The sequence below is a fragment of the Coregonus lavaretus genome (assembly GCF_964263955.1).
Source record: "Coregonus lavaretus genome assembly, contig: HAP1_SCAFFOLD_453, whole genome shotgun sequence".
Taxonomy (NCBI): domain Eukaryota; kingdom Metazoa; phylum Chordata; class Actinopteri; order Salmoniformes; family Salmonidae; genus Coregonus; species Coregonus lavaretus.
The window spans coordinates 28,228-54,272 of NW_028160499.1; the positions used below are offsets into that span (position 1 = coordinate 28,228).

The 26,045-nt window shown below is 42.0% G+C and overlaps 1 protein-coding gene across 1 annotated transcript; it reads left to right on the plus strand.

Annotated features, from left to right (window-relative positions):
• Nucleotides 1-980: 980 nt before the first annotated feature.
• Nucleotides 981-25,730, plus strand: LOC311121734 (histamine N-methyltransferase-like). The gene is made up of 7 exons (XM_084196194.1): nt 981-1,059; nt 1,399-1,546; nt 8,844-8,896; nt 12,936-13,043; nt 13,747-13,877; nt 20,465-20,558; nt 20,838-25,730. Exons 2-7 carry the CDS (start codon nt 1,410-1,412, stop codon nt 21,197-21,199), a joined length of 885 nt encoding a protein of 294 aa, XP_084052320.1. The 5' UTR covers nt 981-1,059; nt 1,399-1,409; the 3' UTR covers nt 21,200-25,730.
• Nucleotides 25,731-26,045: the final 315 nt, after the last annotated feature.

Genomic DNA, 26,045 nt, shown 5'->3' on the forward strand with positions numbered 1-26,045 from the left:
TCTCAGGGTAGTAGGTTGGTGGTCTGTTGATATCCCTCTGGTGGTGTGGGGGCTGTGCTTTGGCAAAGTGGGTGGGGTTATATCCTGCCTGGTTGGCCCTGTCCGGGGGTATCGTCGGACAGGGCCACAGTGTCCCCCGATTTCCCCCCTGCAGATGGAAACAGCCTGATAAGCGTTGCATGGATTGCCAGATAGCCTCGCTGTTAATCTCAATCTTTTCAAGTGAAGGGGGAAATGCAGTTTAAATCTTTTGTTTAATCTAATTCATCTAGTTAAGACTGTCACTTATATTTAAGGCTGAGGTTAATAAGAGTGGTGTTGTCAAGGCCACCCAGATGAGCAGCACTGGACACAGCTTTTTGTCACAACTAATTAATCTGGTTCAGTCTGGTCCAGGCATCACCTGATTCTGAACAGCTAGGAGGTTTAGACTTCAGTTTAATCATGATTTATCTGTTACACCGGACAAATCACTTTATAAATGTTAATGTGGTTTGACTGTTTTGAGTGCAAAGCAAGAAGATAATGAATATTTAGGAGATGTTCAGAGAATGAACAATGATGCAGATTGCCTGGGTCCCCTGTAGCTCAGTTGGTAGAGCATGGCGCTTGCAACGCCAGGGTTGTGGGTTCGTTTCCCACGGGGGGTCAGTATGAAGAATGTATGCACTCACTAACTGTAAGTCGCTCTGGATAAGAGCGTCTGCTAAATGACTAAAATGTATCCACAGGGTGTGTAGTTCCAGCGCTAACACATTACCTCCTCTAATCATCAAGCACTTGATTAGCTAGTGGAATTACTAAGGTGTTAGAAACAAAGTGCATTCTCACATGTTTTGTCCAATGTTTTGTGCTCTCTGATTAAAATGTGTGTTAAGGCAGATGCATGTATCATCATAGGAATTAAAATACGCTATAGCTTTAAAGGATTAGTCTTCTCCCGCTTGCACAAAGGACAAAGTACAGTGGGAGGAGTTTCTTCTGTGCCACTGGTGTGCTGCATTGCCTTAGTCACATCACATGATTTGCACGTGATTCTGTTGTCGTCTTGAAAGGAAAGTGAGTATTTACTGTACCATTTGATTTCAATGTAGCTACAATATTGTAAAAACACATGCTTCAAACTGTATTTGTACAATTCATGACAATCAGGAGTAACTTGTGAACTTTGACCCACTCTATAATCATACAGCACTGTCTGTTGAGAAATGCAGAATGAGAACTGTGACAAGGCAGGCCGTTTGCCAATCAGACAGTAGCTACAGCTGAATAAACTCATAAGCTCACTATGTTCCTGAACTAGTACTGCTTATATTGACATGAACTGACTTTATATAAATACATATAATGTGTCATTCTCATCTGTGAAAGGAGAGTAAGTTGTGATTGTTTTGACAGACCATTTAGCCATGTCCTGTTCTATGAGAAGTCTGGTGGAGGATGATGACAGATACCTGAAGTCCTTCCAGCTGTTCCTGGAGCGCTCCTCTGAACACCAGTGCATGCAGGACTTTATCCATGGCATCCTGCCTGACATACTAGCCAGGTAACAGTTCTGACATACTAGCCAGTTAAAAATTCTGACATACTAATCAGGTAACAGTTCTGACATACTAGCCAGGTAACAGTTCTGACATACTAGCCAGGTAACAGTTCTGACATAGTAGCCAGGTAACAGTTCTGACATACTAGCCAGGTAACAGTTCTGACATACTAGCCAGGTAACAGTTCTGACATACTAGCCAGGTAACAGTTCTGACATACTAGCCAGTTAACAGTTCTGACATACTAGCCAGTTAACAGTTCTGACATACTAATCAGGTAACAGTTCTGACATACTAGCCAATTAACATTTCTGACATACTAGCCAGGTAACAGTTCTGACATACTAGCCAGGTAACAGTTCTGACATACTAGCCAGGTAACAGTTCTGACATACTAGCCAGGTAACAGTTCTGACATAATAGCCAGGTAACAGTTCTGACATACTAGCCAGTTAACAGTTCTGACATACTAGCCAGGTAACAGTTCTGACATACTAGCCAGGTAACAGTTCTGACATACTAGCCAGTTAACAGTTCTGACATACTAGCCAGTTAACAGTTCTGACATACTAATCAGGTAACAGTTCTGACATACTAGCCAATTAACATTTCTGACATACTAATCAGGTAACAGTTCTGACATACTAGCCAGGTAATATTTCTGACATACTAGCCAGGTAATATTTCTGACATACTAGCCAGGTAACAGTTCTGACATACTAGCCAGGTAACAGTTCTGACATACTAATCAGGTAACAGTTGTGACATATAAGCCAGGTAACAGTTCTGACATACTAATCAAGTAACAGTTCTGACATACTAGCCAGGTAACAGTTCTGACATACTAGCCAGGTAACAGTTCTGACAAACTAGCCAGGTAACAGTTCTGACAAACTAGCCAGGTAACAGTTCTGACATACTAGCCAGGTAACAGTTCTGACATACTAGCCAGGTAACAGTTCTGACATACTAGCCAGGTAACAGTTCTGACATACTAGCCAGGTAACAGTTCTGACATACTAGCCAGGTAACAGTTCTGACATACTAAGTAACAGTTCTGACATACTAGCCAGACAACAGTTCTGAAATACTAGCCAGGTAAACAATACTAGCTAGATAACAGTTCTGACATACTAATCAGGTAACAGTTCTGACATACTAGCCAGGTAACAGTTCTGACATACTAGCCAGGTAACAGTTCTGACATACTAGCCAGGTAACAGTTCTGACATACTAGCCAGGTAAACAATACTAGCTAGATAACAGTTCTGACATACTAGCCAGACAACAGTTCTGAAATACTAGCCAGGTAAACAATACTAGCTAGATAACAGTTCTGACATACTAATCAAGTAACAGTTCTGACATACTAGCCAGGTAACAGTTCTGACATAATAGCAGGTAACAGTTCTGACAAACTAGCCAGGTAACAGTTCTGACATACTAGCCAGGTAACAGTTCTGACATACTAGCCAGGTAAAAGTTCTGACATACTAGCCAGGTAACAGTTCTGACATACTAGCCAGGTAACAGTTCTGACATATTAGCCAGGTAACAGTTCTGACATACTAGCCAGTTAACAGTTCTGACATACTAGCCAGTTAACAGTTCTGACATACTAATCAGGTAACAGTTCTGACATACTAGCCAATTAACATTTCTGACATACTAGCCAGGTAACAGTTCTGACATACTAGCCAGGTAACAGTTCTGACATACTAGCCAGGTAACAGTTCTGACATACTAGCCAGGTAACAGTTCTGACATAATAGCCAGGTAACAGTTCTGACATACTAGCCAGTTAACAGTTCTGACATACTAGCCAGGTAACAGTTCTGACATACTAGCCAGGTAACAGTTCTGACATACTAGCCAGTTAACAGTTCTGACATACTAGCCAGTTAACAGTTCTGACATACTAATCAGGTAACAGTTCTGACATACTAGCCAATTAACATTTCTGACATACTAATCAGGTAACAGTTCTGACATACTAGCCAGGTAATATTTCTGACATACTAGCCAGGTAATATTTCTGACATACTAGCCAGGTAACAGTTCTGACATACTAGCCAGGTAACAGTTCTGACATACTAATCAGGTAACAGTTGTGACATATAAGCCAGGTAACAGTTCTGACATACTAATCAAGTAACAGTTCTGACATACTAGCCAGGTAACAGTTCTGACATACTAGCCAGGTAACAGTTCTGACAAACTAGCCAGGTAACAGTTCTGACAAACTAGCCAGGTAACAGTTCTGACATACTAGCCAGGTAACAGTTCTGACATACTAGCCAGGTAACAGTTCTGACATACTAGCCAGGTAACAGTTCTGACATACTAGCCAGGTAACAGTTCTGACATACTAGCCAGGTAACAGTTCTGACATACTAAGTAACAGTTCTGACATACTAGCCAGACAACAGTTCTGAAATACTAGCCAGGTAAACAATACTAGCTAGATAACAGTTCTGACATACTAATCAGGTAACAGTTCTGACATACTAGCCAGGTAACAGTTCTGACATACTAGCCAGGTAACAGTTCTGACATACTAGCCAGGTAACAGTTCTGACATACTAGCCAGGTAAACAATACTAGCTAGATAACAGTTCTGACATACTAGCCAGACAACAGTTCTGAAATACTAGCCAGGTAAACAATACTAGCTAGATAACAGTTCTGACATACTAATCAAGTAACAGTTCTGACATACTAGCCAGGTAACAGTTCTGACATAATAGCCAGGTAACAGTTCTGACAAACTAGCCAGGTAACAGTTCTGACATACTAGCCAGGTAACAGTTCTGACATACTAGCCAGGTAAAAGTTCTGACATACTAGCCAGGTAACAGTTCTGACATACTAGCCAGGTAACAGTTCTGACATATTAGCCAGGTAACAGTTCTGACATACTAGCCAGGTAACAGTTCTGACATACTAAGTAACAGTTCTGACATACTAGCCAGGTAACAGTTCTGACATACTAGCCAGGTAACAGTTCTGACATACAAGCCAGGTAACAGTTCTGACATACAAGCCAGGTAACAGTTCTGACATACTAGCCAGTTAACAGTTCTGACATACTAATCAGGTAACAGTTCTGACATACTAGCCAATTAACATTTCTGACATACTAATCAGGTAACAGTTCTGACATACTAGCCAGGTAATATTTCTGACATACTAGCCAGGTAATATTTCTGACATACTAGCCAGGTAACAGTTCTGACATACTAGCCAGGTAACAGTTCTGACATACTAATCAGGTAACAGTTCTGACATACTAATCAGGTAACAGTTCTGACATATAAGCCAGGTAACAGTTCTGACATACTAATCAAGTAACAGTTCTGACATACTAGCCAGGTAACAGTTCTGACATACTAGCCAGGTAACAGTTCTGACAAACTAGCCAGGTAACAGTTCTGACAAACTAGCCAGGTAACAGTTCTGACATACTAGCCAGGTAACAGTTCTGACATATTAGCCAGGTAACAGTTCTGACATACTAGCCAGGTAACAGTTCTGACATACTAAGTAACAGTTCTGACATACTAGCCAGGTAACAGTTCTGACATACTAGCCAGGTAACAGTTCTGACATACAAGCCAGGTAACAGTTCTGACATACAAGCCAGGTAACAGTTCTGACATACTAGCCAGTTAACAGTTCTGACATACTAATCAGGTAACAGTTCTGACATACTAGCCAATTAACATTTCTGACATACTAATCAGGTAACAGTTCTGACATACTAGCCAGGTAATATTTCTGACATACTAGCCAGGTAATATTTCTGACATACTAGCCAGGTAACAGTTCTGACATACTAGCCAGGTAACAGTTCTGACATACTAATCAGGTAACAGTTCTGACATACTAATCAGGTAACAGTTCTGACATACTAATCAAGTAACAGTTCTGACATACTAGCCAGGTAACAGTTCTGACATACTAGCAAGGTAACAGTTCTGACATACTAGCCAGGTAACAGTTCTGACATACAAGCCAGGTAACAGTTCTGACATACTAGCCAGTTAACAGTTCTGACATACTAGCCAGTTAACAGTTCTGACATACTAATCAGGTAACAGTTCTGACATACTAGCCAATTAAAATTTCTGACATACTAATCAGGTAACAGTTCTGACATACTAGCCAGGTAATATTTCTGACATACTAGCCAGGTAATATTTCTGACATACTAGCCAGGTAACAGTTCTGACATACTAGCCAGGTAACAGTTCTGACATACTAATCAGGTAACAGTTCTGACATATAAGCCAGGTAACAGTTCTGACATACTAATCAAGTAACAGTTCTGACATACTAGCCAGGTAACAGTTCTGACATACTAATCAGGTAACAGTTCTGACATATAAGCCAGTTAACAGTTCTGACATACAAGCCAGGTAACAGTTCTGACATACTAGCCAGTTAACAGTTCTGACATACTAGCCAGTTAACAGTTCTGACATACTAATCAGGTAACAGTTCTGACATACTAGCCAATTAAAATTTCTGACATACTAATCAGGTAACAGTTCTGACATACTAGCCAGGTAATATTTCTGACATACTAGCCAGGTAATATTTCTGACATACTAGCCAGGTAACAGTTCTGACATACTAGCCAGGTAACAGTTCTGACATACTAATCAGGTAACAGTTCTGACATATAAGCCAGGTAACAGTTCTGACATACTAATCAAGTAACAGTTCTGACATACTAGCCAGGTAACAGTTCTGACATACTAGCCAGGTAACAGTTCTGACATACTAGCCAGGTAACAGTTCTGACAAACTAGCCAGGTAACAGTTCTGACAAACTAGCCAGGTAACAGTTCTGACAAACTAGCCAGGTAACAGTTCTGACAAACTAGCCAGGTAACAGTTCTGACAAACTAGCCAGGTAACAGTTCTGACATACTAGCCAGGTAACAGTTCTGACATACTAGCCAGGTAACAGTTCTGACATACTAGCCAGGTAAACAATACTAGCTAGATAACAGTTCTGACATACTAATCAAGTAACAGTTCTGACATTTAAGCCAGGTAACAGTTCTGACATACTAATCAAGTAACAGTTCTGACATACTAGCCAGGTAACAGTTCTGACATACTAGCCAGGTAACAGTTCTGACAAACTAGCCAGGTAACAGTTCTGACAAACTAGCCAGGTAACAGTTCTGACATACTAGCCAGGTAACAGTTCTGACATACTAGCCAGGTAACAGTTCTGACATACTAGCCAGGTAACAGTTCTGACATACTAGCCAGGTAACAGTTCTGACATACTAGCCAGGTAACAGTTCTGACATACTAGCCAGGTAAACAATACTAGCTAGATAACAGTTCTGACATACTAATCAGGTAACAGTTCTGATTTACTAATCAGGTAACAGTTCTGACATTCTAGCCAGGTAACAGTTCTGACATACTAAGTAACAGTTCTGACATACTAGCCAGACAACAGTTCTGAAATACTAGCCAGGTAAACAATACTAGCCAGACAACAGTTCTGAAAAACTAGCCAGGTAAACAATACTAGCTAGATAACAGTTCTGACATACAAGCCAGGTAACAGTTCTGACATACTAGCCAGTTAACAGTTCTGACATACTAGCCAGTTAACAGTTCTGACATACTAATCAGGTAACAGTTCTGACATACTAGCCAATTAAAATTTCTGACATACTAATCAGGTAACAGTTCTGACATACTAGCCAGGTAATATTTCTGACATACTAGCCAGGTAATATTTCTGACATACTAGCCAGGTAACAGTTCTGACATACTAGCCAGGTAACAGTTCTGACATACTAATCAGGTAACAGTTCTGACATATAAGCCAGGTAACAGTTCTGACATACTAATCAAGTAACAGTTCTGACATACTAGCCAGGTAACAGTTCTGACATACTAGCCAGGTAACAGTTCTGACATACTAGCCAGGTAACAGTTCTGACAAACTAGCCAGGTAACAGTTCTGACAAACTAGCCAGGTAACAGTTCTGACAAACTAGCCAGGTAACAGTTCTGACAAACTAGCCAGGTAACAGTTCTGACAAACTAGCCAGGTAACAGTTCTGACATACTAGCCAGGTAACAGTTCTGACATACTAGCCATGTAACAGTTCTGACATACTAGCCAGGTAACAGTTCTGACATACTAGCCAGGTAACAGTTCTGACATACTAGCCAGGTAAACAATACTAGCTAGATAACAGTTCTGACATACTAATCAGGTAACAGTTCTGACATATAAGCCAGGTAACAGTTCTGACATACTAATCAAGTAACAGTTCTGACATACTAGCCAGGTAACAGTTCTGACATACTAGCCAGGTAACTGTTCTGACATACTAGCCAGGTAACAGTTCTGACATACTATCCAGGTAACAGTTCTGACATACTAGCCAGGTAACAGTTCTGACATACTAGCCAGGTAAACAATACTAGCTAGATAACAGTTCTGACATACTAATCAGGTAACAGTTCTGATTTACTAATCAGGTAACAGTTCTGACATTCTAGCCAGGTAACAGTTCTGACATACTAAGTAACAGTTCTGACATACTAGCCAGACAACAGTTCTGAAATACTAGCCAGGTAAACAATACTAGCCAGACAACAGTTCTGAAAAACTAGCCAGGTAAACAATACTAGCTAGATAACAGTTCTGACATACAAGCCAGGTAACAGTTCTGACATACTAGCCAGTTAACAGTTCTGACATACTAGCCAGTTAACAGTTCTGACATACTAATCAGGTAACAGTTCTGACATACTAGCCAATTAACAGTTCTGACATACTAGCCAGGTAATATTTCTGACATACTAGCCAGGTAATATTTCTGACATACTAGCCAGGTAACAGTTCTGACAAACTAGCCAGGTAACAGTTCTGACAAACTAGCCAGGTAACAGTTCTGACAAACTAGCCAGGTAACAGTTCTAACAAACTAGCCAGGTAACAGTTCTGACATACTAGCCAGGTAACAGTTCTGACATACTAGCCAGGTAACAGTTCTGACATACTAGCCAGGTAACAGTTCTGACATACTAGCCAGGTAACAGTTCTAACATACTAACCAGGTAACAGTTCTGACATACTAGCCAGGTAACAGTTCTGACATACTAACCAGGTAACAGTTCTGACATACTAACCAGGTAACAGTTCTGACATACTAGCCCAAGTATGGCTACAATTCCCAGGATACTTAACCCCATGTTAGACAGAACATCTCAAGGGCATTTCTTAGGATGTAATTAAGTCTGTTTCTTCCCCAGCATTGGAGAGGGAAAAGCCAATCTTAATATGATGGGAGTTGGAAGTGGAGCAGGTGAGAAAGAACCATGGTGTCACAAAGGATTAAACTATCATAGATAAACATTTGTTGAGCAAATTCAAATATTTACTCTTTGTTTAACCCTTTACACTGGTACGGGTTGAAAATGGCTGATTTGTGCACTGATAAAAGCCTAAATTGGAACGCAGTGGCTTTACAGTAACATGCTATACATTTTACATTTTAGTTATTTAGCAGACACTCTTATGCAGAACGACTTAGAGTAGCAATCACAATTAAGTGCCTTGCTCAAGGGCACATCGACAGATGTTTCACCTAGTCGGCTCAGGGATTCAAACCAGTGACCTTTCGGTTACTGGCCCAATGCTCTTAACCGCTAGGCTACCTAAATGACATCAGAGCTCTGTCTCTGCGTTTCACACCGCTGTATGGGTTTTGACTGACAGTCGTTCTGAACTTGAGTCTGAGTGAGGGAAATGCTGTAAATTAAAAGGACTCTATGTATTTTCAAAGATGAGACATTGATCCAATTTGTAAGTCGCTCTGGATAAGAGCGTCTGCTAAATGACGTAAATGTAAATGTAATTGAGGATTATAATAAATACCGCTTTGATGTCATACAAGCAAGCCAAACACCCGTAAGTCCAAATGTGAACTTCACATTTGCATATCATAAACCTCAAGTGGTATACAGTGTCAATGTTTATGATCACTATCTTGATGTACAGTTCCAAGATGACGTCATACCATGGGTTGTTCTGAACAGAATGAGCCCATGTTTGTTTATTGTGAACAAAATTTGCCGCTGAAAACGAACCTGAATGCACTCAATTCCTTTCTATACGCATCAAAATTATGATCTGTTTCCCTGAATTGCATTGTGAAAGCCTAACACTGTAATATTGTATTTTAGAACTTAGCTTGTCATGCTGGCAATAGAACTGTTTTTGGATTGCGTAAACAACAACAACAATTGTGTGATGGTGGAGATGCAGAGTTGTGTTCCAAACATAACAATTACAAGTGTGCTTGCTTTAGTTCCTCAATGGCACAGCTAGGAGAGCTAAAAAAACCACCTTTTAGTTGAATCCTCTTCTTTGAGTTATAAAGGTACATTGAAATTACTTAGGAACTGTGCACACTTTGGAGAGGTGTGGCCACCTGGAGACACCAGTTAGTCCTCTCACTCAAACCCACAGTCTGGAGAGGTGTGGTCACCTGGAGACACCAGTTAGTCCTCTCACTCAAACCCACAGTCTGGAGAGGTGTGGTCACCTGGAGACACCAGTTAGTCCTCTCACTCAAACCCACAGTCTGGAGAGGTGTGGTCACCTGGAGACACCAGTTAGTCCTCTCACTCAAACCCAGAGTCTGGAGAGGTGTGGTCACCTGGAGACACCAGTTAGTCCTCTCACTCAAACCCACAGTCTGGAGAGGTGTGGTCACCTGGAGACACCAGTTAGTCCTCTCACTCAAACCCACAGTCTGGAGAGGTGTGGTCACCTGGAGACACCAGTTAGTCCTCTCACTCAAACCCACAGTCTGGAGAGGTGTGGTCACCTGGAGACACCAGTTAGTCCTCTCACTCAAACCCACAGTCTGGAGAGGTGTGGTCACCTGGAGACACCAGTTAGTCCTCTCACTCAAACCCAGAGTCTGGAGAGGTGTGGTCACCTGGAGACACCAGTTAGTCCTCTCACTCAAACCCACAGTCTGGAGAGGTGTGGCCACCTGGAGACACCAGTTAGTCCTCTCACTCAAACCCAGAGTCTGGAGAGGTGTGGTCACCTGGAGACACCAGTTAGTCCTCTCACTCAAACCCACAGTCTGGAGAGGTGTGGTCACCTGGAGACACCAGTTAGTCCTCTCACTCAAACCCACAGTCTGGAGAGGTGTGGTCACCTGGAGACACCAGTTAGTCCTCTCACTCAAACCCATGTCATTGTTTTGTCATATGTTGCACCTACCCCACATTTTCCAGCAGTATTCTTATCATGTTCCTGAATGTATCAACAAATGCGGAAAAAAGGACAGTAAATGTAAAATGCACATAAAATCAACAGCGTAATGTTTGGATTCAGTTTTGTGTCAGGTGAATTGTTGTGTCCTCACCTTTGGTCTAATAATTTCCCCATAATCTCCAAACTGTTTCCTTTCAATTGCTACCATGGTTATGCTTTTCAGATTTCTTCTGTAAGAAACATTTAAATGTAGCCCTATCCATATAGGCCAATTCCCACGAGTGTAAAGGGTTAACAATGTTGATAACAAGAGGAGTAATTAGCCTGTGATATTATTGGTATTACATCCACTGTTCGGCTAATCATAACTGATGACAAATGATCATTGATATCCATGATTTACACAATGAACCTGACTTATTGGGTAGCTGTCCTGTGGATCTTACGCTTTCTGTTTGAAAGACATACACCTTTTGATTTTTACTTCATACCTGATTATGATCACATACATTTTTTGATTGTTGCACTGTTGAACACTTGTAATCATTCTCCATCTTGTAGACCGCTATCCAGCTGTCAGATACTCATTCACCTTTCCATTACTCTTCTATCATTTTTCAATCCAATCAATGAAACTATCAGAGGACTTTGATTACTCTGAATCTGTATCTAGTAGAAAATCCCCTCTTCCAGCTCTCGTTCCAGCTCTTCACAGGGTTTCTCTTCCTATATTAGGATAGAATAGGATTCACTTTAATATCCCCAAACACACAGTACTCCTGTATACAAAAATAGACACTGGTCATTACCAGTGGCGGTTCCTGAAAGAATTCTCAGGGGGGGGGCAATTTTTCTGATGATTTAGGTGACCTACACACATTTAAAAAAAGATATGTCCAGCAACAACATGAAGACAGGGGCAGCATATATGTCAATACCAGAAGCATTTATTGACTGATCTCAAAAGTGTTGGCTTACCAGGGTTGGTGGAGCCCTCAGTTTCATCTTTGCCTCGCAAAGCTAACTCAAACACTCCGCAAAACTTCACACACTGGATTAGCCGGCTGAGGATGTGGCGGTTCTTGCTAACCTCATCGTTGTGGCGGCGGACAGCTAGCCTGTATCCCTCATCCAGTTGAGTGGCAATGTTCACTCTCCCCAAAGCAGACAATCTCAAACAGCTATCCATGTGGGTCTTTGACAGCTCATGTTTCTTAATCTTTTCTGAAAGATGGTGCATGTCCGTTACACCAGTCGCTGTCCAAGCGGTGCTGTCTGCCGTGCCGCCTTCAGGGTGAAAGAGTAAGCAAGTGTAGCAGAAGACTGCATTAGCTACATCGCAGCCTGCTAGCCAGGTTTTTCGTTCGTACCAATTTTTGGAAAATCCTCGGGTGTAGGACTTTCCCCCTTTAGTAGAAACCTGTTGAATTATTAAATTTGGTCTGGGAGGTCCTAATTGTTTCGTTGCCAATTTATCTTGATTTGTTCGCCGACAAAAAGGAACTTCTTTCAAAGAGACAATCGAGTTGCACTGAACGCTAGCCATCTTGACAGTAGTACGTGAATTGATTGACGCTGCTACCCGCTCTTTTCTTAGTTACGTTCATGGTTATGTTACGTATGACAAAAGCGCGTAAGTGCAAGCCCTCAGAAACCCATAGAGATTGTATTGAAAGCTCTGATATTTGAAAAAAAAAGATTTTACATGAGAGTCTATGAGAGACTTCTGGGGCGATTTTCAACCTGACTGAAATCGCCCCAAAAGGGGCGGGGCCATTTGAAGCACGACTTTAGCCTGATTGGACATTTAGTGGCAGATCAGACGTCTAGATTAGAACACTGATAACTACTGTTGCCGTGATATAATTGATTAGAAAAAAAATCCCTTCCTTTTCCCGTTTGGCAGTGCGTCGCCCATATCGCCCTAATGAACACACCGCCCCTGGTCATTACACACAACATAATACATACAGTACATTCCACATTACCTGTCCTCTCCTCAGGTGAGATAGACGTACCTGTAGGATTGTCTCAGCTGTTCTCTCCTGTTCTCAGGTGAGACCTACAGTATGTGTTTCCCGTTTTACCTACATCACCTGTCCTCTCCTCAGGTGAGATTGACCTTGAGATGTTCTCTCAGCTGCATCTGAAGCATCCTGCAGTAACCGTGGACAACCAGGTGGTGGAACCCAGCGCCCAGCAGCTCCACCTCTATAAGGGTATATAGTTCAGTATGATTACACCTCTATAAGGGTATATAGTTCAGTATGATTACACCTCTATAAGGGTATATAGTTCAGTATGATTACACCTCTATGAGGGTATATAGTTCAGTATGATTCCATCTCTATAAGGGTATATAGTTCAGTATGATTCCATCTCTATAAGGGTATATAGTTCAGTATGATTACACCTCTATAAGGGTATATAGTTCAGTATGATTACATCTCTATAAGGGTATATAGTTCAGTATGATTACACCTCTATAAGGGTATATAGTTCAGTATGATTACGCCTCTATAAGGGTATATAGTTCAGTATGATTCCATCTCTATAAGGGTAAATAGTTCAGTATGATTACACCTCTATAAGGGTATATAGTTCAGTATGATTCCATCTCTATGAGGGTAAATAGTTCAGTATGATTACACCTCTATAAGGGTATATAGTTCAGTATGATTCCATCTCTATGAGGGTAAATAGTTCAGTATGATTACACCTCTATAAGGGTAAATAGTTCAGTATGATTACACGTCTATAAGGGTAAATAGTTCAGTATGATTCCATCTCTATAAGGGTAAATAGTTCAGTATATAGTTCAGTGTAATTATATGAATGTACTGTATATATTCTATACATATAGTTTGTATCTTAGGATAACTTATTTTGTTGAATTACTTCATATATCTTTATCTTGTGTAGTGTTGGTGTCCCAGAAACCAAACCTAGACTATATTAAATTCACTTGGAACAAGATGACGGCCGCTGAGTTTGAGAAGCACTGGAGAGAGAACCATTTGTCCAAGAAGATGGACTTCATTCACATGATACAGGTAGAACTACCCACATTTTCCTATTTTGTTGCATTACAACCTCTAATTTAAATGGATTTTTATTTGGATTTCGTGTAATGGACATACACAAAATAGTCCAAATTGGTGAAGTAAAATGAAAAAAATAACTTGTTTCAAAAAATTCGTAAAAATAGATAATGGAAAAGTGGTGCGTGCATATGTATTCACCCCCTTTGCTATGAAGCCCCTAAATAAGATCTGGTGCAACCAATTACCTTCAGAAGTCACATAATTAGTTAGATTGCACACAGGTGGACTTTATTTAAGTGTCACATGATCTCAGTGTATATATACACCTGTTCTGAAAGGCTCCAGAGTCTGCAACACCACTAAGCAAGGGGCACCACCAAGCAAGCGGCACCATGAAGACCAAGGAGCTCTCCAAACAGGTCAGGGACAAAGTTGTGGAAAAGTAGAGATCAGGGTTGGGTTATAAAATAATATCCGAAACTTTGAACATCCCACGGAGCACCATTAAATCCATTATTAAAAAATGGAAACAATATGGCACCACAACAAACATGCCAAGAGAGGGCCGCCCATCAAAACTCACGGACCAGGCAAGGAGGGCATTAATCAGAGAGGCAACAAAGAGACCAAAGATAACCCTGAAGGAGCTGCAAAGCTCCACAGCGGAGATTGGAGTATCTGTCCATAGGACCACTTTAAGCCGTACACTCCACAGAGCTGGGCTTTACGGAAGAGTGGCCAGAAAAAAGCCATTGCTTAAAGAAAAAAATAAGCAAACACGTTTGGTGTTCGCCAAAAGGCATATGGGAGACTCTCCAAACATATGGAAGAAGGTACTCTTGTCAGATGAGACTAAAATTGAGCTTTTTGGCCATCAAGGAAAACGCTATGTCTGGCGCAAACCCAACATCTCTCATCACCCCGAGAACACCATCCCCACAGTGAAGCATGGTGGTGGCAGCATCATGCTGTGGGGATGTTTTGCATCGGCAGGGACTGGGAAACTGGTCAGAATTGAAGGAATGATGGATGGCGCTAAATACAGGGAAATTCTTGAGGGAAACCTGTTTTAGTCTTCCGAGGACGGAGGTTCACCTTCCAGCAGGACAATGACCCTAAGCATTCTGCTAAAGCAACACTCGAGTGGTTTAAGGGGAAACATTGAAATGCCTTGGAATGGCCTAGTCAAAGCACAGACCTCAATCCAATTGAGAATCTGTGGTATGGCTTAAAGATTGCTGTACACCAGCGGAACCCATCCAACTTGAAGGAGCTGGAGCAGTTTTGCCTTGAAGAATGGGCAAAAATCCCAGTGGCTAGATGTGCCAAGCTTATAGAGACACCCCAAAAGACTTGCAGCTGTAATTGCTGAAAAAGGTGGTTTGTTTCACAATTAATATTTTGCATCTTCAAAGTGGTAGGCATGTTGTGTAAATCAAATGACACAAACCCACAAAAAAATCAATTTTAAATCCAGGTTGTAAGGCAACAAAATAGGAAAAATGCCAAGGGGGGTGAATACTTTCGCAAGCCACTGTATGTTTTACATTTTACATTTTACATTTTAGTCATTTAGCAGACGCTCTTATCCAGAGCGACTTACAGGAGCAATTAGGGTTAAGTGCCTTGCTCAAGGGCACATCGACAGATTTTTCACCTAGTCGGCTCGGGGATTAGAACCAGCGACCTTTCGGTTACTGGCACAACGCTCTTAACCACTAAGCTACCTGCGTATGTGTCATACATAGCTACACTGAACAAAAATATAAATGCAACATGTAAAATCTCCCATATGCACAAAAAGCTTATTGCTCTCAAATTTTGTGAACACATTTTTTTTACCTACCTGTTAGTGAGCATTTCTCCTTTGCAAAGATAATCCATCCACCTGACAGGTGTGGCATATCAAGAAGCTGATTAAACAGCATGATCATTATCAGTGGCGATTTTAGCATGTAAATCTTGGTGGGGCAAACTCCCACCAAAATCTTTGATGCATGCCAGCAAAGCAAAGCCACTACACAACACAACACAACATTAAACAATACATTAATTGCACTATAACGGTGACAAATGGTGCCCACAAACTGTTAGGGCCTGTCTCAACAGCAGAGCTTTCTTTTCAGCACCATGGAGTGAATCCTTACCACTGCTACACCTGGCTATCAGTGGAGCCTTGTCTGGCAGCTAAACAGTTAATTCAGCCTCATTTACTGCCTTTAAAAAACCCCATAGCTGATATGGCTGACTTGCTTAAACAAATGTGGTTTCTACTGACAATTGAGATGTACAAACTATGGCATAAGGGGACGACAAGCGGATAAGAGGCAATCCGTAATTTCAATTAAGACATTCATGAGATGAATGTACATCGACAGAATTCAGAACATGGGCCGTTCTTACAGTGTTCTCCCTGTACACCAAGTCAGAACCGTAGGATAAATAAAGGGGGCATATAAGCAGACAATGAAAGCTCTTACAATATTCGATGATTACATTTCTCTAAAACAGGTTATAGGCTACATGTGCACCACCAAGTCAGAACAGTAGGCTAAGTTATGAGGGGGAAAGGGACCAAAATATTAGGGTGAGGCACATGGGCTACTAAAAGCTTACTACACAACATACACTTAGTATTACTTTCTTAGCTACAGTGTACATATCTCCCTGGCATATTACATTGTTTATGCAGCAGCATAGAATACATTTTTGGACTCACCTTGTTGTGCTGTGCTCACTTGAACAGGAAGGTGGTGTGGCGGTCCTTCTTGTGGGCAAATTTAGTCATCAAACTTTGTCATGAAAGTCTGGCATTCTCTGGATTTATGGTGCTTTCAAGACAACTGGGAACGCGAAAAAAAACAAGGTCAAATCATGACGTCAGTGATCTTCAGGTCGGAGCTCTAGAAAGAGGCCGACTTGGAATTCCGAGTTGGATGACCGTTCAAAACGTATTTTCCCAGTCGGAGTTCCCAGTTTGTGTTGAACTCACTGAAGTCTGAGATTTCCCAGTCAGAGTTCCCAGTTTGTGTTGAACTCACTGAAGTCTGAGATTTCCCAGTCAGAGTTCCCAGTTTGTGTTGAACTCACTGAAGTCTGAGATTTCCCAGTTCCGAGTTTCCAGTTGTTTTGAAGTCATGCTGGATTGACAGCATGGCCAATGTATTCAACATTTTCTGGCCCATGGTGTTGAATGTTTATCCTTTTAAGCTTGGAAAAGAAACCCTTAAACCCAGACTTGGACCACACACCCACTCCACTGAATAGCAGGCTAGTGATTGTTTTGCAATGCTTGCAGTTAGCCACTGATTCCTTCCAAACCACTCACTGTTGAATTTGCGATATCTAACTTGTGTTATGTTTATGTCCAATGGCCGATGAGCACCGATATGTTTTATCTATAATTTCTCTCAATATGACATGAATTGAAAAGGATTTTCCAGTAGATTGTTGACTTGATTCATGATGATGACTGCTTGTCTAGCTTGCTAGCTAATATTTTGAAAGTATGATGTTTACATGATCAGTCCAATCAAAGTTACAGTGTATATATAATGTGATTTGACATCATTTTATCTGTGGCCAATGACCTTGAGCCTTCTTGGATGGGCACTTCTAATGTAACTCTATGGCAGCACCCAAGGGGCTTGAATTTTCGAGCTCTCCCCGTAGATTTTGCGGTGGCATAGTGTCCCCATGAGTGACAGAACACTGAGCCAATCACGCCGCCACTAGAGAACATTACCAACCCCTACGCTCCGTATTTTCCGCTGGCTGCCCCACCACCACAGAAAGCAGTTTTGTCACACAACACAATGCCGAAGATGTCTCAAGTTTTGAGGGAGCGTGCAATTGGCATGCTGACTGCAGGAATATCTACCAGAGCTGTTGCCAGATAATTGAATAGAATTTGGCAGTATGTCCAACTGGCCTCACTGACCGCAGACCACGTGTAACCACGCCAGCCCAGGACCTCCACATCCGGCTTCTTCGCCTGCGGGATCGTCTGAGACCAGCCACCCGGACAGCTGATGAAACTGTTGATTTGCACAACCGAAGACTTTCTGCACAAACTGTCAGAAACTGTCTCAGGGAAGCTTATCTGCGTGCTCATCGTCCTCACCAGGGTCTTGACCTGACTACAGTTTGGCGTCGTAACCAACTTCAATGGGCAAATGCTCACCTTCGATGTCCACTGGCACGCTGGAGTGTGCTCTTCACAGATTTATCCTGGTTTCAACTGAACTGGGCAGATGGCAGACAGCGTGTATGGCATTGTGTGGGTGAGCGGTTTGCTGATGTCAACGTTTTGAACAGAGTGCCCGTTGCTCGGCGGTGGGGTTATGGTATGGGCAGGCATAAGCTACGGACAACGAACACAATTGCATTTTATCAATGGCAATTTGAATGCACAGATACTGTATACCGTGATGAAATCCTGAGGCCCATTGTCGTGCCATTCATCCGCCGCCTTCACCTCATGTTTCAGCAAGATAATGCACGGCCCCATGTCACAAGGATCTGTATACAATTTCTAGAAACTGAAAATGTCCAAGTTCTCCCATGACCTGCATACTCACCAGACATCGACGTGTACGACAGCATGTTCCAGTTCCCGCCAATATCCAGCAACTTTGCACAGCCATTGAAGAGGAGTGGGACAACATTCCACAGGCCACAATCAACAGCCTGATAAACTCTATGCGAAGATGTGTCACGCTGCATGAGGCAAATGGTGGTCACACCAGATATTGACTCGTTTTCTGATCGCCCCTACCTTTTTTTTTAGGGTTACCAACAGATGCATACAGTGGGGGAAAAAAAGTATTTAGTCAGCCACCAATTGTGCAAGTTCTCCCACTTAAAAAGATGAGAGAGGCCTGTAATTTTCATCATAGGTTCACGTCAACTATGACAGACAAATTGAGAAAAAAAAATCCAGAAAATCACATTGTAGGATTTTTAATGAATTTATTTGCAAACTATGGTGGAAAATAAGTATTTGGTCACCTACAAACAAGCAAGATTTCTGGCTCTCACAGACCTGTAACTTCTTCTTTAAGAGGCTCCTCTGTCCTCCACTCGTTACCTGTATTAATGGCACCTGTTTGAACTTGTTATCAGTATAAAAGACACCTGTCCACAACCTCAAACAGTCACACTCCAAACTCCACTATGGCCAAGACCAAAGAGCTGTCAAAGGACACCAGAAACAAAATTGTAGACCTGCACCAGGCTGGGAAGACTGAATCTGCAATAGGTAAGCAGCTTGGTTTGAAGAAATCAACTGTGGGAGCAATTATTAGCAAATGGAAGACATACAAGACCACTGATAATCTCCCTCGATCTGGGGCTCCACGCAAGATCTCACCCCGTGGGGTCAAAATGATCACAAGAACGGTGAGGAAAAATCCCAGAACCACACGGGGGGACCTAGTGAATGACCTGCAGAGAGCTGGGACCAAAGTAACAAAGCCTACCATCAGTAACACACTACGCCGCCAGGGACTCAAATCCTGCAGTGCCAGACGTGTCCCCCTGCTTAAGCCAGTACATGTCCAGGACCGTCTGAAGTTTGCTAGAGTGCATTTGGATGATCCAGAAGAGGATTGGGAGAATGGCATATGGTCAGATGAAACCAAAATATAACGTTTTGGTAAAAACTCAACTCGTCGTGTTTGGACGACAAAGAATGCTGAGTTGCATCCAAAGAACACCATACCTACTGTGAAGCATGGGGGTGGAAACATCATGCTTTGGGGCTGTTTTTCTGCAAAGGGACCAGGACAACTGATCCGTGTAAAGGAAAGAATGAATGGGGCCATGTATCGTGAGATTTTGAGTGAAAACCTCCTTCCATCAGCAAGGGCATTGAAGATGAAACGTGGCTGGGTCTTTCAGCATGACAATGATCCCAAACACACCGTCCGGGCAACGAAGGAGTGGCTTCGTAAGAAGCATTTCAAGGTCCTGGAGTGGCCTAGCCAGTCTCCAGATCTCAACCCCATAGAAAATCTTTGGAGGGAGTTGAAAGTCCGTGTTGCCCAGCGACAGCCCCAAAACATCACTGCTCTAGAGGAGATCTGCATGGAGGAATGGGCCAAAATACCAGCAACAGTGTGTGAAAACCTTGTGAAGACTTACAGAAAACGTTTGACCTGTGTCATTGCCAACAAAGGGTATATAACAAAGTATTGAGAAACTTTTGTTATTGACCAAATACTTATTTTCCACCATAATTTGCAAATAAATTCATTAAAAATCCTACAATGTGATTTTCTGGATTTTTTTTCTCATTTTGTCTGTCATAGTTGACGTGTACCTATGATGAAAATTACAGGCCTCTCTCATCTTTTTAAGTGGGAGAACTTGCACAATTGGTGGCTGACTAAATACTTTTTTCCCCACTGTATCTGTATTCCCAGTCATGTGAAATACATAGATTAGATTAGGGCCTAATTTATTTATTTCAATTGACTAATTTCCTTATATGAACTGTAACTCAGTAAAATCTTTGAAATTGTTGCGTTTTATATTTTTGTTCAGTGTATTTATTTGATTATATTAACCTGATAGTTCCCCTGTATTCCATCCAGATGTTGTACTACGTGAAGGACCCAGGTGCTACAGTCACATTCTACCAGAGCCTCCTGGACAGGAATGGAAAACTACTCATCATTCTGGTGTCTGGTGAGTCAGTTGAGTTGATGTATATCTACAAGCATTGGTTATGTTATCAGACTCCATGCCAGACCTCTGTTATACTGTTATACTTTACCATATAATTACATATTACAACTAATTAATCATGAGTTACTATTAGAACTAAGTAATTTAATAGCATATCTGTGGTGGTTACACTGTGTGTTCTGTTACTATGGGTGGTTACACTGTGTGTTCTGTTACTATGGGTGGTTACACTGTGTGTTCTGTTTCTATGGGTGGTTACACTGTGTGTAATGTCTGTAGGTGAGAGTGGCTGGGGGAAGCTGTGGAGAACCTTCAGGACTCAGCTGTGCAACACAGAGATCAGTCAGTGTGTGACTACAGGTGATATTAAAGCCTACCTGGAGTCTAAGACAGTGAGTTACCAGAGCTACAAGCTGCCATCTCAAATGGACATCACAGAGTGTTTCACTGAGGGGGACCAGAGAGGAGAACTGCTCCTGGACTTCCTGACTGAGGTGTTAAACTTCAGCTCCACAGCTCCTCCTGAGCTGAAGAGAGGAGTTCTAGACCTGCTGAAGACCCCAGACTGCAGCAAGGAGGTGGATGGGAGGGTCATCTTTAATAACACCCTGGAGGTGCTGGTGGTCGACCCTCTACAGTAACATAGGAATAGATCTCAAAATGCTGTAGCAACAATGTGTATCACTGATAAACACTGAGTATACAAAATATTAGGAACACTTTCTCTTTCCATGACATAGACTGACCAGGTGAATCCAGGTGAAAGCTATGATCCCTCATTGATGTTACTTGTTAAATCCATTTCAATCAGTGTAGATGAAGGGGGGAGACAGGTTAAAGAAGGATGTTTAAGCCTTGAGACAATTGAGACAATTGAGACATGGATTTTATACACTGCTCAAAAATATAAAGGGAACACTTAAACAACACAATGTAACTCCAAGTCAATCACACTTCTGTGAAATCAAACTGTCCACTTAGGAAGCAACACTGATTGACAATACATTTCACATGCTGTTGTGCAAATGGAATAGACAACAGGTGGAAATTATAGGCAAGACACCCCCAATAAAGGACTGGTTTTGCAGGTGGTGACCACAGACCACTTCTCAGTTCCTATGCTTCCTGGCTGATGTTTTGGTCACTTTTGAATGCTGGCGGTGCTTTCACTCTAGTGGTAGCATGAGACGGAGTCTACAACCCACACAAGTGGCTCAGGTACTGCAGCTCATCCAGGATGGCACATCAATGCGAGCTGTGGCAAGAAGGTTTGCTGTGTCTGTCAGCGTAGTGTCCAGAGCATGGCGCTACCAGGAGACAGGCCAGTACATCAGGAGACGTGGAGGAGGCCGTAGGAGGGCGACAACCCAGCAGCAGGACTACTACCTCCGCCTTTGTGCAAAGAGGAGCAGGAGGAGCACTGCCAGAGCCCTGCAAAATGACCTCCAGCAGGCCACAAATGTGCATGTGTCTGCTCAAACGGTCAGAAACAGACTCCATGAGGGTGGTATGAGGGCCCGACGTCCACAGGTGGGGGTTGTGCTTACAGCCCAACACCGTGCAGGACGTTTGGCATTTGCCAGAGAACACCAAGATTGGCAAATTCGCCACTGGTGCCCTGTGCTCTTCACAGATGAAAGCAGGTTCACACTGAGCACGTGACAGACGTGACAGAGTCTAGAGACGCTGTGGAGAACGTTCTGCTGCCTACAACATCCTCCAGCATGACCGGTTTGGCGGTGGGTCAGTCATGGTGTGGGGTGGCATTTCTTTGGGGGGGCCGCACAGCCCTCCATGTGCTCGCCAGAGGTAGCCTGACTGCCATTAGGTACCGAGATGAGATCCTCAGACCCCTTGTGAGACCATATGCTGGTGCGGTTGGCCCTGGGTTCCTCCTAATGCAAGACAATGCTAGACCTCATGTGGCTGGAGTTTGTCAGCAGTTCCTGCAAGAGGAAGGCATTGATGCTATGGACTGGCCCGCCCGTTCCACAGACCTGAATCCAATTGAGCACATCTGGGACATCATGTCTCGCTCCATCCACCAACGCCACGTTGCACCACAGACTGTCCAGGAGTTGGCGGATGCTTTAGTCCAGGTCTGGGAGGAGATCCCTCAGGAGACCATCCGCCACCTCATCAGGAGCATGCCCAGGCATTGTAGGGAGGTCATACAGGCACGTGGAGGCCACACACACTACTGAGCCTCATTTTGACTTGTTTTAAGGACATTACATCAAAGTTGGATCAGCCTGTAGTGTGGTTTTCCACTTAAATTTTGAGGGTGACTCCAAATCCAGACCTCCATGGGTTGATAAATTTGATTTCCATTGATCATTTTTGTGTGATTTTGTTGTCAGCACATTCAACTATGTAAAGAAAAAAGTATTTAATAAGATTATATCATTCATTCAGATCTAGGATGTGTTATTTTAGTGTTCCCTTTTATTTTTTTGAGCAGTGTATGTGTGCCATTCAGAGGGTGAATGGGCAAGATGAAAGATGTAAGTGCTTTTGAACGGGGTATGGTTGTAGGTACCGGTTTGTGTAAAGAACTGCAATGCTGCTGGGTTTTTCACGCTCAACAGTTTCCTGTTTGTATCAAGAATGGTCCACCACCAAAAGGACATCCAGCCAACTGTGGGAAGCATTGGAGTCAACATGGGCCAGCATCCCTGTGGAACTCTTTCGACACCTTGTAGAGTCCATGCCCCGATGAATTGAGGCTCTTCTGTGGGGGTGCAACTAAATATTAGGAAGGTGTTCCTAATGTTTGGTATACTCAGTGTATACATGAAAGGCTTGTTGTGGTATTCATAGAATTACCTGATACTCGTCTGTCCATCAAGATCCCACACCTGGAACTTCAGGTTCTTGTAAGTCACTGTCTCAATGTTGAAGCCGATCGCTGTACAACACAATGACAGAGATGAAACACCTTAAACACACGTTAAAGAAAGGAATGCAGCTGGACCATCCCATTCATGACATTGTCTACAAACATGTGGAAAGACCATTTATTATTGGGAGGGGGGGGGTGCAGCTTAATAGTAGGAACATTTTCCTAATGTTTGGTATACTCAGTGTATAAAGTCAGTATTTCATCAATCACAAATAATGTTTGTCATGAGAAAACAACTTGTTTTACCTCACTTACTTTAACAACACATCAGAACCTAAGACATGATACACAGTTGCATTCAAGGGCGCTGCTTTGGTTTTAGAAGTGGGAGTGTCTTTTCATGGCGTGGGGGTCCTCCCCCAGAGTTTTTTTTGGGCATCTAAAGCTAATTTCCTGCATTTCTGCACAATCCGATATGACCCAAGGCCCTTCTAGCCATCTCTATTTAGAACAACAGTCATCAAGCTAGATAAGAGAGCATTATTAAATATGTTTAAGTGATTGATAAGACTGAACTAGATCAAAGGTAATTTAATAATCAATATTGTGTTTAACCAATAGCCTAACAAATGAACAAACACTTTTGATTATCTTTATTAAGACATCCTCTATATCAAATTTCAGGCAGACCGACCAGCCGCATGCACGCCCGACCCCTACCAGTCTAATCAAAAACTCAACTCTCTCCCTGACCCCCACCAGTCTAGTCAATAATTCAACTCTCTCCCAACACAATGCCAAGAGTGTGCAAAGCTGTCATCAAGGCAAAGGGTGGCTACTTTGAAGAATCTCAAATATAAAATATGTTTTGATTTGTTTAACACTTTTTTGGTTACTACATGATTCCATATGTGTTATTTAATAGTTTTGTTGTCTTCACTATTATTCTGCAATGTAGAAAATAGTAAAAAATAAAGAAAAACCCTGGAACGAGTAGTTGTGTCCAAACTTTGGACTGGTACTGTACTTCTCCCCATCTTAGCTACTGTTGTATCAATATGTTTTCACCATGACAGTTTACAATCCAGGGTTACTCCAAGCAGTTTAGTCACCTCAACTTGCTCAATTTCCACATTATTTATTACAAGACTTAGTTGAGGTTTAGGGTTTGGTGAATGATTTTGTTCCAAATACAATGCTTTTAGTTTTAGAAATATTTAGGACTAACTTATTCCTTGCCACCCACTCTGAAACTAACTGCAGCTCTTTGTTAAGTGTTGCAGTCATCTCAGTCGCTGTAGTAGGGACATGTATAGAGTTGAGTCATCCGCATACATAGACACACTGGCTTTACTCAAAGCCAGTGGCATGTCATTAGCAAAGATTGAAAAAAGTAATGGGCATTGACAGCTGCCCTGGGGAATTCCTGATTCCACCTGGATTTTGTTGGAGAGGCTTCCATTAAAGAACAGCCCCCACAATCTTTTTATCATCAATTCTCTAAGCCAATCATCAGTCATTTGTGTAAGTGCTGTGCTTGTTGACTATCCTTTCCTATAAGCATGCTGAAAGTTTGTTGTCAATTTGGTTACTGTAAAATAGCATTGTATCTGGTCAAACACAAAAGGGTTGGTAACAGGCTGATTGGTCGGCTATTTGAGCCAGTAAATGGGGCTTTACTATTCTTAGGTAGCGGAATGACTTTTGCTTCCCTCCAAGCCTGGGGACACACACATTCTAGAAGGCTTAAATTGAAAATATGGCAAATAGGAGTGGCAATATCGTCCGCTATTATCCTCAGTAATTTTCCATCCAAGTTGTCAGACCCCGGTGGCTTGTCATTGTTGATAGACAACAATAATTTGTTCACCTCTTCCACACTCACTTTACGGAATTCAAAATGACAATGCTTGTCTTTCATAATTTGGTAGTTATTATTAATTAAAGTAGTTAGCAATATCAGTTGGTTTTGTGATGAATGAGTCTTCTGATTCAATGAATGATGGAGCTGAGTTTGTCTTTCTTCCCAAAATTTCCTTTAAGGTGCTCCAAAGCTTTTTACTATCATTCTTTATGTCATTTATCTTTGTTTCATAGTATAGTTTCTTCTTCTTTTTATTCAATTTAGTCACATGATTTCTCAATTTGCAATATGTTTGCCAATCGGTTGTGCAGTCAGACCTATTTGCCATTCCTTTTGCCTCATCCCTCTCAACCATACAACTTTTCAATTCCTCATCAATCCACGGGATTCTAAAAGTTTTTAGTCATTTTCTTAATGGGTGCATGCTTATTAGTAACTGGAATAAACAATTTCATAAATGTGTCAAGTGCAGTGTCTGTTTGCTCCTCATTACACACCACAGACCAACAAATATTATTTACATCAACAACATAGGAATCACTACAAAACTTATTGTATGACCTCTTATACACAATATTAGGCCCAGCCTTTGGAACTTTGGTTTTCCTAGATATGGCTACTATATTGTGATCACTACATCCGATGGATTTGGATACTGCCTTCAAACAAATCTCTGCAGCATTAGTAAAGATATGATCAATACATGTTGATGATTTCATTGCTGTACTGTTTGTAACTACCTTGGTAGGTTGACTGATAACCTGAACCAGGTTGCAGGCAC